This window comes from Balaenoptera physalus (genome assembly GCF_965194825.1).
Source record: "Balaenoptera physalus genome assembly, chromosome: 13".
In the NCBI taxonomy this organism is placed as follows: domain Eukaryota; kingdom Metazoa; phylum Chordata; class Mammalia; order Artiodactyla; family Balaenopteridae; genus Balaenoptera; species Balaenoptera physalus.
The window spans coordinates 53,316,120-53,333,380 of NC_138892.1; the positions used below are offsets into that span (position 1 = coordinate 53,316,120).

At 38.8% G+C, this 17,261-nt stretch overlaps 1 protein-coding gene and 1 long non-coding RNA gene across 3 annotated transcripts in view; one reads left to right on the plus strand and one right to left on the minus strand.

Annotated features, from left to right (window-relative positions):
* SRGAP1 (SLIT-ROBO Rho GTPase activating protein 1) overlaps nt 1-17,261 on the minus strand; it is a 277,465-nt gene that overhangs the window by 15,082 nt on the left and 245,122 nt on the right. For both annotated transcript variants that reach the window (XM_082422706.1, XM_082422705.1), the window contains exons 16-18: nt 12,020-12,125; nt 9,017-9,241; nt 6,145-6,224 (exon numbers count right to left, since the gene is read on the minus strand). In XM_082422706.1, the coding sequence (XP_082278832.1) occupies nt 6,145-6,224; nt 9,017-9,241; nt 12,020-12,125 (411 nt within the window). The remainder of the gene's footprint in view (nt 1-6,144; nt 6,225-9,016; nt 9,242-12,019; nt 12,126-17,261) is intronic.
* LOC309642031 lies at nt 392-16,902 on the plus strand. The gene is made up of 4 exons (XR_014252918.1): nt 392-2,414; nt 7,442-7,548; nt 10,811-10,978; nt 14,038-16,902. It is a non-coding gene; the product is annotated as an uncharacterized lncRNA (long non-coding RNA).

Here is a 17,261-nt window from a genome sequence, read left to right on the forward strand (position 1 = left end):
CTTGAACTGAAATGACAGATGCCAAATTTTTTACCCCAGTTCTCCCTGGGGAAGGGGTCCCCAACCCCCGGGCCATGGACCAGTACCTGTTAGGAACTGGGCAGCACAGCAGGAGGTGAGCGGCAGGCGAGCGAGCAAAGCTTCATCTGTATTTACATCTTCATCGCTCGTACTACCACCTGAGCTCCGCCTCCTGTCGGCATTATGGTGAGTTGTGTAATTATTTCATTATATATTATAATGTAATAATACTAGAAATAAAGTGCACAATAAATGTAATGTGCTTGAAGCATCCTGAAACTATTCCCCCGCCCCCGGTCTGTGGAAAAATTGTCTTCCACGAAACCGGTCCCTGGTGCCAAAAATGTTGGGAACCACTGCCCTGGGGGACAGAAATAAACATCCATGGAGGAGTGAAGTCATGCCAGTGAACTCATGCCAAAAAGAGCTGCATGATATGTAGTTTGCAAATTCTTATCTGACACACCCATATGTTTAAATTGTTTTACTGAAGAAAAGTGGAAGGATAACAGCATAACATAGCATACAACCTATGTACCTGTCAAAGGGAAAAGAAGAGAGAACTATTAATATTCTTTAATGCCATTCAGTCTTACACTGTCAACACTGGCCAAGGGCGATTTAAGACTATTTAATAGATATATACATATTTTATCATAATTTCATCATCATGCCCTCTATGCTCATTATCTCTTTTTGTTTTTTTGAAACAACTAGCAACAAGATTATCAGACTCTGTTTATATAATTCAAATGTAAAGACGTTACAAAAGAATGACCAGATGAATCAGAAGTACACTTCACTGGTAATCCTACTACATCAACTAGTAATTCTGAGCAATTTCATTATTTTGACTCTTTCTACTCTCATGAGAGAAATTTCACAGGCAAGTGTCAATCAATAAGCTATTTATACACATCTGAGTCTCATCATTGCAGAGCAAATCGATCTCAGGGCATGGAGACACACCATACCCCTTTCATATAGGGTCACACAGTCCTTTAAAGGTCCTGCAGAGACTTTGTAGAATGCTACTGCTACCAATAACAACATTAATAAGGGTGAACACGATAACTTCATTTTCCTACAAGGCAATTATAATTTTGTGCAAAGGGAAAGAAAATTCAACAAAGCTGATTTTCTGACTGCCTGGTGCTATCAAGTCTTATATTTCCATTTCTTGTAATTTTATACAAAGTGCTAGTACATCACACTACCCCTTTGGGACCTTGCTGTCCCTGACACTTTCTCTCCTAGATCTGTTACCCACTGCCCTTGCAGATGATGATTTTGTTCTGTGACAGCCTGTCTTTTGGAAACAAAAGCTACTCTCTCTAGTGATACCATGACAGAGAAAAGAAAATACAATACCTAGATGATCAAAAAGACAATCAATACTCTAGTTAATTTAGTTACAGGACTTTAGAGTCTGGCTGTGGGCAAAGGTATCTGTCCTTTGTAAGCAATACTTTTCTTTCCAGCAAAATCAGGTGAACATGATCAAAATATTATCTCAAACACAGAGCCCTCAGCAAAGCTGCTCTTTTGTAGCCAAGAGGTAAGAACTGCTGACAGATGGTGCGGTGGTGAGACTGATGCTTGGAAAGAGAGATGGCTGGGGCTTTGTCTTGGGCTTTTCCTGCCACTGGGGCAAGCAAGGAAACACTCAGAGAAGTCATCAGTGAAAAAAGAATGAATCACAAAGAAACACAGAAACTCAAGACAAAAGAAAGGAGAGTGGCAGAGGGAGGGCTCAGAGACTTTCAAAAGCAATACCACAGAAATAGAAGCTCTCACTTTAAAGAGTTTCTTCTAACTTAAGTTCTAAAAATGTCAATTTATCCTACTTTTAAAAACACAGGGGCTCCCCTGGTGGCGCAGTTGAGAATCCACCTGCCAATGCAGGGGACACGGGTTCAAGCCCTGGTCCGGGAAGATCCCACATGCCGCGGAGCAACTAAGCCCGTGCGCCACAACTACTGAGCCTGCGCTCTAGAGCCCGTGAGCCACAACTACCAAGACTGCGTGCTGCAACTACTGAAGCCCGCATGCCTAGAGCCCGTGCTCCACAGCAAGAGAAGCCACTGCAATGAGAAGCCCGTGCACCGCAACAAAGAGTAGCCCCCACTCTCCACAACTAGAGAAAGCCCGTGTGCAGCAACGAAGACCCAACACAGCCAAAAATAAATAAACTAAATTAATATATATATTAAAAAAACACACAAACTTTTTTTTTTTTTAAAGCAGAGGGTGGACCTAGACACCCTGATAACCCTCCTGCTGAAATCAACTAAAAATGCTGGATTAAAAAAAAAAATCTTTGTAATCACATTAATTTTGACCCTGAGAAATACTAACGACCAAAAACCTGATGAATGTGGGAACCCACCAAGGTAAACAGAACACTAGAATATGTTAAGTCAGAGTTCGCCTGGAGGGCATTTTCCCTGCCTGGTTAACTTAAACTTTATTTTGCACAAAAGACTAGGTCCAGGGGCTGCCCAGTGTGGAGAATCTAAGCCCCACAAAAGGATCAAACTCTCTGTGTCACAGTGGACTTCTAGTTCTGAAATCTTCCTCCCTTCTCACTCTCCATACTTCTCCATAGATGTAACCACTCCAACTTTGGACTTAAGGAAATAATCTATCTCAAGCCTTGGGAAACAAATCACCTTAGAGAATCCCAACCACATTTCAGTCCTCTGGCAGGTTTGCAGTTTAAGTTCACACTACCTGGGTGGGCTGAAAAAATCTCAAACTAAAAATCTAATGTGGTCCCAAGCTGGTTATGCACCAGGCAGAAGTAAATGAAAACCCTCTCTGGAGGGACATACCTTCAACTCAACATAAAGGAATTCCATGAAGTTCTAAGAAATATGTAAAAAATTTATAAAACACACTGGAAGTAAGATTCAATGAGCAAAAGCCGACAAAAACAAATCCAGGAAGACTTCAGATATTAGCATGATTAGACACATAATCTAAAACAATGGAAAGGATTAATATTATAAGTAAAGAGCAAATGACCAAGTAGATATGAAAGTAAACTGAACAGAACTTGTAGAAAAAAAAATTAAAATAAAAACACAGTGAATGGGTTTAAAGCAGATTAGTCACAACTAAAGAGAGAATAAAAGGATTATGCATACAGCTAAAGAGGTACTAAGAAAAAACTGACAGCTAAAGTAATGTTAAACATTAAACTTAAGAAGTTAGAAAGAGAAAAGTATAAAAGTTTATTGGGAGACATTAAGTAACTAGAAAGGTGTTTGTGGATTGGAAGACTGAATATTATAAAAATATCAATTTTTTTCATATTAATATATGTAGGATCAGTGCAATTGCAGTCCAAACCTCAACAGGTTTTTAGGTTTTTTTCCTTGTTTGCTTGTTTCAAGAACTTGAAAAACTGAGTTTAAAATTTAAGTGAAAAAGGCCAAGAATTGTTAAGAGGAACAAATTCAGAGGTCTTGATTTGCCAAATATTAAGATTTATTAAAAGGTATCAAAATTGCGCTTCCCTGATGGCGCAGTGGTTGAGAGTCTGCCTGCTAATGCAGGGGACACGGGTTCGAGCCCTGGTCTGGGAAGATCCCACATGCCGCGGAGCGACTAGGCCCGTGAGCCACAACTGCTGAGCCTGCACGTCTGGAGCCTGTGCTCCGCAACAAGAGAGGCCACGATAGTGGGAGGCCCGTGCACCGCGATGAAGAGTGGCCCCCGCTTGCCACAACTAGAGAGAGCCCTAGCACAGAAACGAAGACCCAACATAGCAATCAATCAATTAATAAATAAATCTTTAAAAAAAAAAAAAAAGGTATCAAAGTTAAGACCGGGGTGTAGGAATAGACAGGTGGACCCATGGAAAAGAACAGAGCCCAGAAACGGACTCATGCAGAGATGACACTTGATTTATGATAAAGGTGTGGAGCAGTAGAGAAAGGACAATTAAGGCTGAGACAGTGGGGACAACTGTGCATCCATATGGAGAAAAAAAGGAACAAATCCCTACCTCACACCATACCTCCAAATAAATTCCTGGTAGAATTAAGACCTGTGTGTGAAAAACAAAACCTGAAAGGATTTAGCAGAGAATATGGAAGAACTTCTTCATTAACCTCAGGGCACAGGATTTCTTAAAGGAGATGCAAAGTGAAACAACCATGAAGGAAAAGATTGGTAAATTCAGCGCCTTTAAAATTAAGATTCTCTGTTTGGCAAAAGACACAATAAGCACATGAGAGACAAGCTACACAGCAGAAGATATTTGCAAATCATATATCCAATAAAAGACCTGATCCAGACTCACAAAGAACTCTTATAAATAAGAAAAAAACAAAGCCAAACTAAACTAAGCAAAAAAAGCCCAGAGAAAATAATAGTGGGCAAGTAGGCCCTAAATGGGCAAAAGATAGGAATTTCACAAAGAAGAAATCTAAACATACAAAAATTAGTATATCTGTATTAACCATGTTTTTCATTTTCTGTAGTGTGACCTCTGAGGCCTTGCTGCCCCTGGAGGGACTGTCCCTCCCAGGGTTAGCCAATTCCTAGGGATGGTAAACAACTCACCTGGAATGTGCTTTTCAAATACAAACCAACCAATCCAGAGCCTATATCCCAACCACCTCCTCTCTGGGGCTCTCACACTTTGGGCCACTATCTGTCTGCCCCAATCACTTCAGAGCCAGGTACCAGACAACCAGAGACAGCCCCAGAGCCCACTGAAATTGTTCAAACTAGGCAATCCTAACCCTGCTTACCCTGCCTCTCGTGTTCCTTTCTGTGGAAACCACAATAAAAACTCTTACCCAGTTGTTCCTCTCCCTCTGCCTCCTGACTGACCCTGGTGCTTTCCTTGGCCCCCTGAGGTGTGATGTGTCCCCTCCTCTTAGGAACTGTATCAAATTATCTTTTCAATGGCAATCATCTCCCAATCTTCTGGCCTTACCATACCTCAAATTTTCTATTAATACACTATATTTTAAAACAACATCTTCATCAGTAATCAGAGAAATGCAAATTAAAATCACAATGAGATGCCATTACACACTGACAATATTGGCAAAGATTACAATATTTTATAAAGTCAAGTGTTGGTACTTCCCTGGTGGTCCAGTGGTAAAGAGTCCACCTTCGAATGCAGGGGACACAGGTTTGATCCCTGGTCAGAGAACTAAGATCCCACATGCTGCGGGGCAACTAAGCCCATGGGCTACAACTAATGAGCTCACGCACCTCAATGAGAGAGTCCGTGTGCCACAAACTACAGAGCCCACGCGTTCTGGAGCCTGTGCGCCACAACTAGAGAGAGAAAACCTGCACGCCACAACTAGAGAGAAGCCCCAGTGCTGCAATGAAGAGACCACGTGCCGCAATGAAAGATCCCGTGTGCCTCAATGAAGATCCCGTGTGCCACAACTAAGACCCGACACAGCCAAAAAAAAATAAAGGAAAAAAAAAATCAAGTGTTGAGGACTATGTACAACTGAAAGGCTGTGACACTGCTGATGGGAGTGGATATCCTTACAACCATTTTCAAAAATAGTTCGGCAGTATGTAGTAAAGTTGAAGACATGCTACTCCTACGTGTGTGTATCCTAGAGAAACTCTACATTTGCAGTAGGATACATGTTCAAAATATTCATAGGTGCACTGTTTTTAATGGCAAAAAAATAGAAAACACCTCACATATTCATCAATAATAAAATAAATACAATGGAATATAGGTAAATAAATGATTATAACTGCATGCAACAATGGATGAATTTCAGAAACATAATACTGAGTAGAAAAAAATCATGAAAAATATATACATATGATTCCATTTATGAAAAGTTCAAGAAAATAGAAAATGAAACAATAAATCACTTAAAAGTACAAACATATAGTGGTTACCCTGGAGGGGTAAAGAAGGCAATGGGTTCAGGAAAGTGCAAGGGTAATGATACCTTTTTCTTAAACTTGGTGGTGGTTCCACAAGTGTTCATTGTAATGTTATTCTTTGCACTTTACACATATTTAGTAAGTATTCTTTTGTATCTACTGAATTCTTAATATAAGCAAGTCTTAAAAAATGGATATAAAGACTAATTTTATAGTAGCATGGGCACAAGTGCATACCGTCTTCACTGGTGTGGGGCTCTGTACCAGCGTCCTGATCCACTTCCTCCAACGTACCGTGCTCACTGTACGGGCTGTCGCTGAGGAGCGGAAATAGAAATTCATATGAAGCCAAAGTGGAAAGCATTTCAAAGATGAACAATTGCTACTGTAAAAAAAAAAAAATAAGACTTTGGAATGGCAAAGGAGTTACTGGACAGCCTTTCAGCGGAATGCTGGAACCTCTAGGATTCTCTGATCCTATGGGAGTGTATGTACCTTCATATTTGACACATTACAACTCTGTAAAGACAAAATTAACTTGTAGGAAATTGATAGTATTACAAATAATTCTTATCCATAAAAATGAAAATTTGTTGAATTCTAGTGGAATATGATTATTGCCCCATGGATACACCAGTTTTTGCAAATTCATTTCAATATTCCCGACTGCATAAAAATGGATGGCTCTTCGGTTTCTGCTTTGAATTGATTGTAGTATCTTTTTTATCTTTTCTAGACACGTGTTCATTTTTGTATCTGAGAGTCAGATTTTATCCTTTAACATTGCCACTATCTCTTCTCAAATGTATGCTGATGAATGGAATGTAATGGTTACAAATACAAACCTGACATTACTGTAAAAGCCCATTTATATTGCTGGCATTGGAGGACAAGGATGACTACCATATTACCGACTTTCTGTTTAAAATGAGCGATACCCATAAAAAACACTATGTATGGGAGAAGGACATAATCAAGCACGTGTTACTGGCTGCAAGACTCTTTATTATGGGGCTTTTACCCTGTTTGTAAAAATGGAGCAACCACAAAAGTTCTAGAATACAACGCATCAAATAATATCGACCAGACATCCACATACTTGCTCTGTGATAAAATGAACGAGACAACAGAACTTACTGACATAGCCCTGAATATTTGGAAATACTAAACATGACTGACACTGGCCTTGAAACAAATACAACTAGGAAAATAAAATTCTGAATCTCACCAGGGCTGAGTTTTATTCATTTATCTTCCCAGAGCCAAGCTTAGTCAGTATGTGCATGTAGTAAGTGCTCAAGTAAATATTTTAAAATGGAATTTCACATAAAATTGCTAGATATATTATAAAACTAAAATCTATCATGTTTTATTGTTAATTTAGCAGTACTTGTGGAAATAGTCAACTCTCAATTTTCTTAAGGCATAGGATCATCTGTGGTTTAAGAATATACTGTGGTTTAAGTAAAAAATAAGTGTACTCTGAGTTATTTAGATCTTTCAGCTACTTATTCTACTTCTACTTAATCTCCAGGAAGGCAGTGGGAAACAAAGTGTCCTGAGGAGGGTCTAGAATGAAGGACTTAGACAAATTTATTTCCAGCTGCTCCTGAGTCTGAGCTGCACAAAGCAGTTTCCAAGGTAGGCTGGGAGGCAGCTGCTGAGTGGGAAGACTCGTGTGGACTTTGGAATCAGACAAGACTTGGGCTGCGTCCAGTAACCACTAGCCATTGGACAGGCTCCTTGGCCTCTCTTAACTTACTTGGTAGAGTGGTTGTGAGGAATAAAAGAGATCATATGCACTGAGAAGCTGGCACACGGTAGGGGCTCAAGGAATCAAAACCACTTTTATTGTATATGATTTCTTAGAAGCCAGCACTCATATATCGAATAGTGAACATAAACATTTTAGGGTTCCTTACCTTTGGGATTGTTCAATTGACTATACCCCTCATTTTTATACTTCATTGGGAGGTGACTACACTGCCATATTAAAACATTTTTATCCCAACAATATGATAATAAATTTGCTCAAAGTGACCATAACTGGTTAGGATAACGTTTATTGGTAAGAATGAAAATGAAAATAAGTAAGAATGAAAACACATTTGGTTGACAGTGCTCCTTTTAAATGAGAATTTTGAAATACTTTATATAGAATCAAAACTACTTAGGAATGGATAAAGAAGATGTGGCACATATATACAATGGAATATTACTCAGCTATAAAAAGAAACGAAATTGAGTTATTTGTAGTGAGGTGGATGGACTTAGAGTCTGTCATACAGAGTGAAGTAAGTCAGAAAGAGAAAAACAAATACAGTATGCTAACACATATATATGGAATCTAAGGGGAAAAAAAAAAAGGTCATGAAGAACCTAGTGGTAAGACGGGAATAAAGACACAGACCTACTAGAGAATGGACTTGAGGATATGGGGAGGGGGAAGGGTAAGCTGTGACAAAGTGAGAGAGTGGCATGGACATATATACACTACCAAACGTAAAATAGATAGCTAGTGGGAAGCAGCCGCATAGCACAGGGAGATCAGCTCGGTGGTTTGTGACCACCTAGAGGGGTGGGATAGGGAGGGTGGGAGGGAGGGAGATGCAAGAGGGAAGAGATATGGGAACATATGTATATGTATAACTGATTCACTTTGTTATAAAGCAGAAACTAGCACACCATTGTAAAGCAATTATACTCCAATAAAGATGTTAAAAAACAAACAAACAAACAGAAAACTACTTAGGAATAAAAATGAAATCTGTCAATTCAATCAGTTATCTTTTCTTGATATAGCAGTAAAAATTAACACAGCTCTATATATCAAAACCATCTTCTACAAAAGTCATGATAGGATGGATATATCTATAAAGATGTCGTGCTTGGGGAAAAGAGAGGGATGAACATGAAATTCCATAATAAGGAGCCAGTGTTGTCATGGATTTTAGTATTCTAATGTATCTCAAGTGTTCTTGCTGCTGCTTCTTTTTTTTTTAAATTGGAAGCACTGGCAGCTTATAGTCAGTTCTTTTTCTTAATTAAGTTGATATCTGTACTTCCATAATTCTTCCAGGGGGAGAAGGACTAAAATTCTTGGACTTACCAGTAGTCATCTCCAGCCATACATTTCTCATAAACAGGGCCATCCAGCTCTTTAGCATCTGGGAAAATAGTCTCATGGTGGATGATGATGGTTTTGACAATCTCATTCACATGAGCCTGGCAGGACACTTGATCCTGTATTTCTGGGACAGGCATCAATGTGGGTCCAAAGCAAATGGCCAGGTTATAATGGTCCATCATGTTCTCGTCACTGTACTGTGAAAGACTACGAAAAGAAGCAAGAAAGGAGTTAACACGAGAAAAAAAGAAAACCAATGTTTAATAAGATACTTCCTATTCTAAAAATACCGATCTAAAAGATTTTATTTGGTTTTTATTATTAGAATAAAATGATATTCCATCCTACTTTAAGGTGGCTCAGCAAATTCCAAAGAAAGGAAAGCGACTTACAACCTTTCAACTTGGTAGAAACTGAAAGGGGAACATAAATCCTGTTTGCTTAAGTGGTATTTTTTAAAGCCACAAGGGAGTTTAAGATAACCTCTACTACAATGGAGAGAAGGATCAAGTAAATGAGTTTCATTTGTAAACATTATGGTCAGGCTGTAAATGCTGCTCAAGTAAATCTGGGAGGGGCAGCAATGATCTCTATAAAGCTTTATGGAGATCTTTAAAATTGTCCTCCAACTAACCAAAAACATTTCAGATTTCAGTTTTTTCCCATAAATCTTGAGGAGAGTCTGGAGGAAAACAAATCACCTTTTCTTTGTACCCACTGAGAGAAAGCAAGCAACTCCAGGCTTTGTAATTTGCTTTTGGGTAAGACTACCAACACTAGGTGACAACCAGTATCATAAAACACACAAGTGCAAGAGAAGGGGAAAAGAATCCTCAATTCTTGCATTCCATTTAAAGCTGGTAAGCTACAAACTCTGAGGAGATTTCCAGTTGTCTAGTTCTAATTTCTAAATTCAGTCCAATGGCTATTTGTGAGATATTTTCCACAGGTGACGACTGAAAATAAGCCAGCTCTTTACTGCTATGCCTCGTAACACATGGGAAAGGTGCTGTTCCAGGGAGAATCTAGAGAATCTATCTTTCACTGTATAGAATGTCAACGTTGAAAGGAAATGTAAAATCCAGGTGAACAGATGACAAATGGAAGGAGAAAAAAAGAGACTCTATATTTGTGAGATGTTGACAGACACAAAGAAACTGAGATACCATGTGACATGATACTTTACCCTATTGTGGAAATAAGATAGCCTAGAAAGTGGAAAATACAAAAGCATGATTTCCACAGGTAACATATGTCTTTCCCTTCTGCCATCTCTCAAACATAAAATCTTAAAAACAGTTCACAAATAACAGCCAATGATCATGTTACAGATCATCTTGAAAATGAATGCAGGAAGGAAAAGTGAGATTCAGAATAAGAATGGTCTAATTTTCAAAAGACCCACTTAAGCTCAGTGGGGAGAGTCACAGTCTTTCTGGGTCTTTAATTTTGTGCTGGCTTGAAGAGCAAAAACTTGACATAAAAATGTTACATACATGTTTTGATTTTACAATTAAAAGAGAATAGTTTCTTTTCCCGAAATTCCTGTCCCAAGCATCCTACCCTAGAGGCCGGGCCTTGCCTCTGCATGAAGGCAGATGCAGGGAACCAAGGGGCATCTTTGGGCAGAAATGCTGGAAGCAATGCCAACCGTCTGACTAATGGCACGGTGGCCATTCTGTTGAGATACACGGTGAATTAGATTCAGGTTTTGAGAACTTTCTTGATTCATGGTCAGTCTGCTTTCCTAATCCATTGTGGTTCATTTGTTCACAGTTGGTTTCGTTCAGGTGTGTCAGGAAAATTTGGTAGGGACAGCATGGAGAGGACCAGCAGGAATGCAAGGTGCTCCATGTTGGGGAAGGAGAGGCACATGCAATTAAAGGTGAAGATGGCAAACCTTCAGATTTTTACAACTGCCTGGGTGACTAGGCTTATTTAAAGGTAAAAATTTACAGGATGTATTTAACCTAAAATAGTTTATACCCGTCTCTCTAGATACTGCTCATTTCCAGGGGGTGACTTCTGTACAAATGTCATTTGTGAATGCTTTAGCTCCACTCTGTATGGTTCCTTGCCAGCATTTCCCAATTTTAGGATACTTGGCTTGCAGGGGGTCAGCCAGAATGGTATGACTTCAGGAAGAGTTAGCAGGGTTGTAATAATTCCCCATGGCTTTTAAGAACTTAAAACTTCCAGTGAAATAGAGAAGAGAGAATATCCTAATTTTAAGAAGGGAGAATTCATGCTAGAGTGAGAAAGCACTTCCCCAAGCTTACTCTGCCTGGATTTTTAATTTCCAATTATTTAACTGAAACGCTGAAGTGCAAGGGGGCTCTTAGATAGGACCTGGGGAAGATGTTCTTATAATGGAGCCCATGTATCTACAAGTGACACAACCGAAAATCAAGTTGCCTAAATTAAAAGAGTAAAGTTTCCTTGAAAATAATGCAGTGATTTTTAAGATTTCTGTTACATTGTTTTAGAGAATGTTTTAGAAATATCATCTTTCTGACAAGGTCTCATTATACTGAATTTGCAGAAAATTCTCTTTTGGATTTGTGTATAAATCTCACCTACATTTTCCCTCCTTCCCTGACTACAACTTTAAAAATTACAGAAATTTTCTGCAGTGAGCAGGTGGTTTACATCATTTTAACAAAAACATTTATGACATTGGCTTTGGATGGAAGTTGGGAAAACACGTATTTCACCGAAAAGTGCTCTTTTTAGTAATACTTGTATATTTTTGCAATTATGGCCACAGTTTCTGCATCTGGTGACAAGGCTTATTTAAGGTAGGTCACACAATGACTTTGATCTGCTGAGGAAAAATGCACCTTCAGTCTCTATTCAATCATTTCCTCTTCAGCTCTGCTGATAAATGGAACCCAATGTACATGTTACAGAATCCAAGAACAAAGAACTCAGAGGGGTGCAAATGGAATTAAGATGAACATTTTGGCAGAGAATTATGGTACTTACTGATTGAGGAAGGCAAAGAGGTACCTCATCACTATAAGGACCGACCTGGGCAAGGTCAGGAGGAGTTTGCGGATGTGAAGCGCCCTCTCATAGAGATTATCTATTCCTATAGACAGAAGAGCACATGGTCAGGATGCTTTCACTGGCCACATTTAAAGCAGAACACTCTGGCACCCAAATTTCAGGTACATGTCTGAACATAAGCAATACTTTGCCTTTGGGTGAGTTGCAGTCGTAACCAATAAAGCAAATAAGTGATCAGCTTGGGTGTACCACCATTTCCGAGGGTGTCTCCTTTGACCCATCACTGTTTTCTGATTTCCATGGTCTTGGCCTTTAGCAACTTAGAGTCTTCTGAATTTAAAAATCATTTTTCACTTGCTGCTATTTCTACATTTTGCATCTGATATGGTTTAAACTCCTTTTTGCTGCATGTTAACTCAGGTAACTTTTTTGGGACATGACACCTCTCCCTCTCCATGATTCATTAATTCATCATGTATTTGTCTTTTACTATTTTTCAGGCAATGTGCCAGGTTTTGAATCTCCTCTTCCTCAAAACTATCCGAATATTTTATTTATATGACCTTTTACCTTGTATTATATTATTTCACCAAATTTTAAAAATAAATATTTTAGGAGAGCCTACTAGGTTTCAAGCACTAAGTTAGGCATTAGAAATACATTAGTGGGGCTTCCCTGGTGGCGCAGTGGTTGAGAATCTGCCTGCCAATGCAGGGGACACAGGTTCGAGCCCTGGTCTGGGAGGATCCCACATGCCGCGGAGCAACTAGGCCCGTGAGCCACAATTACTGAGCCTGCACGTCTGGAGCCTGTGCTCCGCAATGGGAGAGGCCGCGATAGTGAGAGGCCCACGCACCGCGATGAAGAGTGGCCCCCGCTTGCCGCAACTAGAGAAAGCCCTCGCACAGAAACGAAGACCCAACACAGCCATAAATAAATAAATAAATAAAATTTAAAACTGAAAAAAAACAAAAAAAAAAACATTAGTGATATGATTCCTGCTCTCACAGAACTTTTGCCCTGGTGTTTATAGTTATATATTTCCTTATCCTGTTTTCCCAGTGGGATGGTGAGCTCCCTGAACAGAAGGTGACCTTGGACTTCCTAGTATTATTTTACCTCTTTATTAGGAATAAAAATTCTCCAGAGCTTCTCAATACTAAAGTGTTGTGAATAACAGCAAAAAGGTTAGTGCTAATAATCCATCTTCTGTATACTGGTCTACATTTTACAATGCATTTTCACATTTGTTATCTAATTTAATGCAGAAAACAATACTGTGGAGTAGGCAGGGCCGGCACTAGCATCGCCGTTCAATGGATTAGCAAAATGAGCGCTGGGTAAGTGGCTTACCCAAAGTCAGCTGGCTAGAAAGGTGGAACTAGAATTAGAAACTGTTTTCTATTTCATAAGTCTGGCTATCTTTCTTGGATTTCAAAGTACCTTTATAAAGTATAACTTTTTAAAAATATTAATTATTTATTTTTGGCTGCGTTGGGTCTTCGCTGCTGCACGCAGGCTTTCTCTAGTTGCGGCGAGCGGGGGCTACTCCTTGTTGCGGTGCACAGGCTTCTCATTGCAGTGGCTCCTCTTGTTGTGGAGCATGGGCTCTAGGCGCACAGGCTTCAGTAGTTGTGGCTCCCGGGATCTAGAGCGCAGGCTCAGTAGTTGTGGCGCACGGGCTTAGTTGCTCCGCGGCATGTGGGATCTTCCTGGACCAGGGATCGAACCCGTGTCCCCTGCACTGGCAGGTGGATTATTAACCACTGTGCCACCAGGGAAGTTCCTATAAAGTATAACTTTGAAGATATCCAATAAGCATACATTTGAGAAAAATATTTCAGAGACTATTTTAAAAACATTTTGAAGCTTACTATGATTTCATGTTACTACACTGTTCTTAATTGCTCTTGAGATAATCATATATCCTACTTGAAAATCTCAGGCCTTAGCTTCTACCACTACAGCCAATTGATTCTCCTCCCACTTCTCAGGTTTTTGGACCCTCTCCCATCCATGAATGTGGTTATCCTTTAAGGATCTCTACTTGGTTCTCTTCCATGGCAACCTCATCCAGTTTCAAGGTTAGGACCATCACGTCTATGAAGATGGTATCTTTGCTTCATTTTTCTCCCTTGTCTGGGACATAAGTCCTGTTGTTTTTACCACTGGATATCTCACTGCTAACTTCCTAACTGAAGTCTTTATTATTTCTAACTTGAACCATCATAATACTCTCCTAACTCAAGTTTCCCTTTCTAATTCCTCTTAAACCAGCAGTTCTTAACCTTGACTTGGAATCACTTGGGAAGATTTTATTAAAAGGCTGATGCCTGAGATTCTTTTATGTGGCCAAGGTTGAGAACCACTGCCTGAATTACTCATGCCAAGCCTCATTTCCCTGGAATCTTGAGTGCTGACTTCAGCTGCTTTCCACTTATTATCAAACCACCATGTTAATAAGGTATTTTATTTTCCACAGGTGAAAAGATGGGGAAAAAATATTAGGAATATTCTCACTTAACCACTGAGGAGTTTGTAAAACAACAGTTTATCAGGATTCCTGGGAAAAATCACTTTCATTCCCAACTGCCGTAGCTGGAACTGTAGCTAACACCTTTGAGAAAATGGATTTCAGAAACTCTCAAAAAGAATGTAAGTCAACACTCTATGACATAAATCACAGTAAGATCCTTTCTGACCCACCTCCTAGAGAAATGGAAATAAAGACAAAAATAAACAAATGGGACCTAATGAAACTTAAAAGTTTCTGCACAGCAAAGGAAACCATAAACAAGGTGAAAAGACATCCCTCAGAATGGGAGAAAATATTTGCAAATGAAGCAACTGACAAAGGATTAATCTCCAAAAGATACAAGCAGCTCATGCAGCCCAATATCAAAAAAACAAACAACCCAATCCAAAAATGGGCAGAAGACCTATTCTCCAAAGAAGATGTACAGATTGCCAACAAAAACATGAAAGGATGCTCAACGTCACTAATCATTAGAGAAATGCAAATCAAACCTACAGTGAGGTATCACCTCACACCAGTCAGAATGGCCATCATTAAAAAATCTACAAACAATAAATGCTGGAGAGGGTGTGGAGAAAAGGGAACCTCTTGCACTGTTGGTGGGAATGTAAATTGATACAGCCACTATGGAGAACAGTATGGAGGTTCCTTTAAAAACTAAAAATAGAACTACCATATGACCCAGCAATTCCACTACTGGGCATATACCCTGAGAAAACCATAATTCAAAAAGAGTCATGTACCACAATGTTCATTGTAGCTCTATTTACAATAGCCAGGACATGGAAGCAACCTAAGTGTCCATCAACAGATGAATGGGTAAAGAAGATGTGGCACATATATACAATGGTATATTACTCAGCCATAAAAAGAAATGAAATTGAGTTATTTGTAGTGAGGTGGATGGACCTAGAGTCTGTCATACAAAGTGAAGTAAGTCAGAAAGAGGAAATCAAATACCGTATGCTAACACATATATACGGAATCTAAAAAAAAAAAATGGTTCTGAAGAACCTAGGGGCAGAACAGGAATAAAGATGCAGACATAGAGAATGGACTTGAGGACACAGGGATGGGGAAGGGTAAGCTACGATGAAGTGAGAGAGTGGCATGGACGTATACACTCTACCAAATGTAAAATAGCTAGTGGGAAGCAGCCGCATAGCACAGGGAGATCAGCTCGGTCCTTTGTGACCACCTAGAGGGGTGGGATAGGCAGGGTGGGAGGGAGACACAAGAGGGAGGGGATATGGGGATATATGTATATGTATAGCTGATTCACTTTGTTATACAGCAGAAACTAACACAACATTGTAAAGAAATTATACTCCAATAAAGATGTTAAAAAAAAAAGCATAAAAAAAAAAGAATGTAAGTCAAACACAAGGACCTACTGTAGAGCATAGGGAACTATATTCAATATCTTGTAAGAAACCATAATGGAAAAGAATCTGAAAAAAAAAATAACCGAATCACTTTGCTGTACACCTGAAACTAATGCAATATTGTAAATGAACTATACTTCGATAAAAAATAAAAAATAAAAAAAGAAAAAAGAATGTAAGTCAAACATTATTCAATGAATATTTTTGTAACACAAGTTTTCAACATAAAGTTATAACTAATAATAGTGTAATTTCAGTAATACTGAAGTAAAACATCTATATTCTGCTTTTTTACTCGTAAAGTATTTCAAAATGGAAAAAATTACAATACTACAAACAAGGTAAGTCAGTGTCACATCTATCAAGTATAAGCACTTTGTTTAATATACTTCCCAGACAATGGTCTTGACTTTTTTCTGAAAAAGGGGAATAAGAGGCTTTAAAAGAAGTTGTTAAACAGGTGCTTAAATTTACTAAGGTCACAAGAACTCAGTAATCAAGTTATCAACATTTCCACCTAATTCAGTCTCAAGAATGTCAGTAGGACCAAAACATGTCCCAGGGCAATTGGTTTATCTTTCATGACAACTTCATGGGACACTTGAAGAACCCACATTGTACAGAGAGGGAAGATGAAATACCTACAGATGATTTGCAAGGCATTGAGAGTTTGGTGGAGTGAATTTTGCATCTATAAATGCTATATAGGTTTAGGCATAGTTGGATTATTGTTTCATATCTGAAATTAACTGGTTAAAAGTTTATTATCTAAGATAACTGACTTTTTAAAAAAGTATTACTGTTGTTGCTGCTTTAAGTTAAAGATAAAAAGATGATTTAGCATACTTGTATATAGAAAGACTATCTCAAAAAACAAACGAAAACTCTCAAAGTCGAAATTATACAGATTATGACCCATTATTAAAAGTAAACATTGAGATTATCATCTATTCCTTTGGTCATTAAAAAAACTGTTTGCATAAATAATTTTATATCATACCTCAAGCCAAACAATTACAACGTTTAATATATATCTGTAAATATTAAATTGTAAAAAGGAACTGTCCCATTAATGGGCCCCCTGATTGGCAATACCCTTTACTCTCTACCAACCACATATAAAGTCATTTAGGGGTTATGATTAAGAACAAAGTAGCAAAAAACTTTTACTATTGTTTACAGAAGATCTGGAGTGTTTCAAGAGTTAAGTCTACTGATTCTCCAACTACCCCTCAGTTTAAGGTTAAGGTCAACTATCAGGGAGAGGGTTTTAGCATCTTAAAGCTAGTTTTGCGGT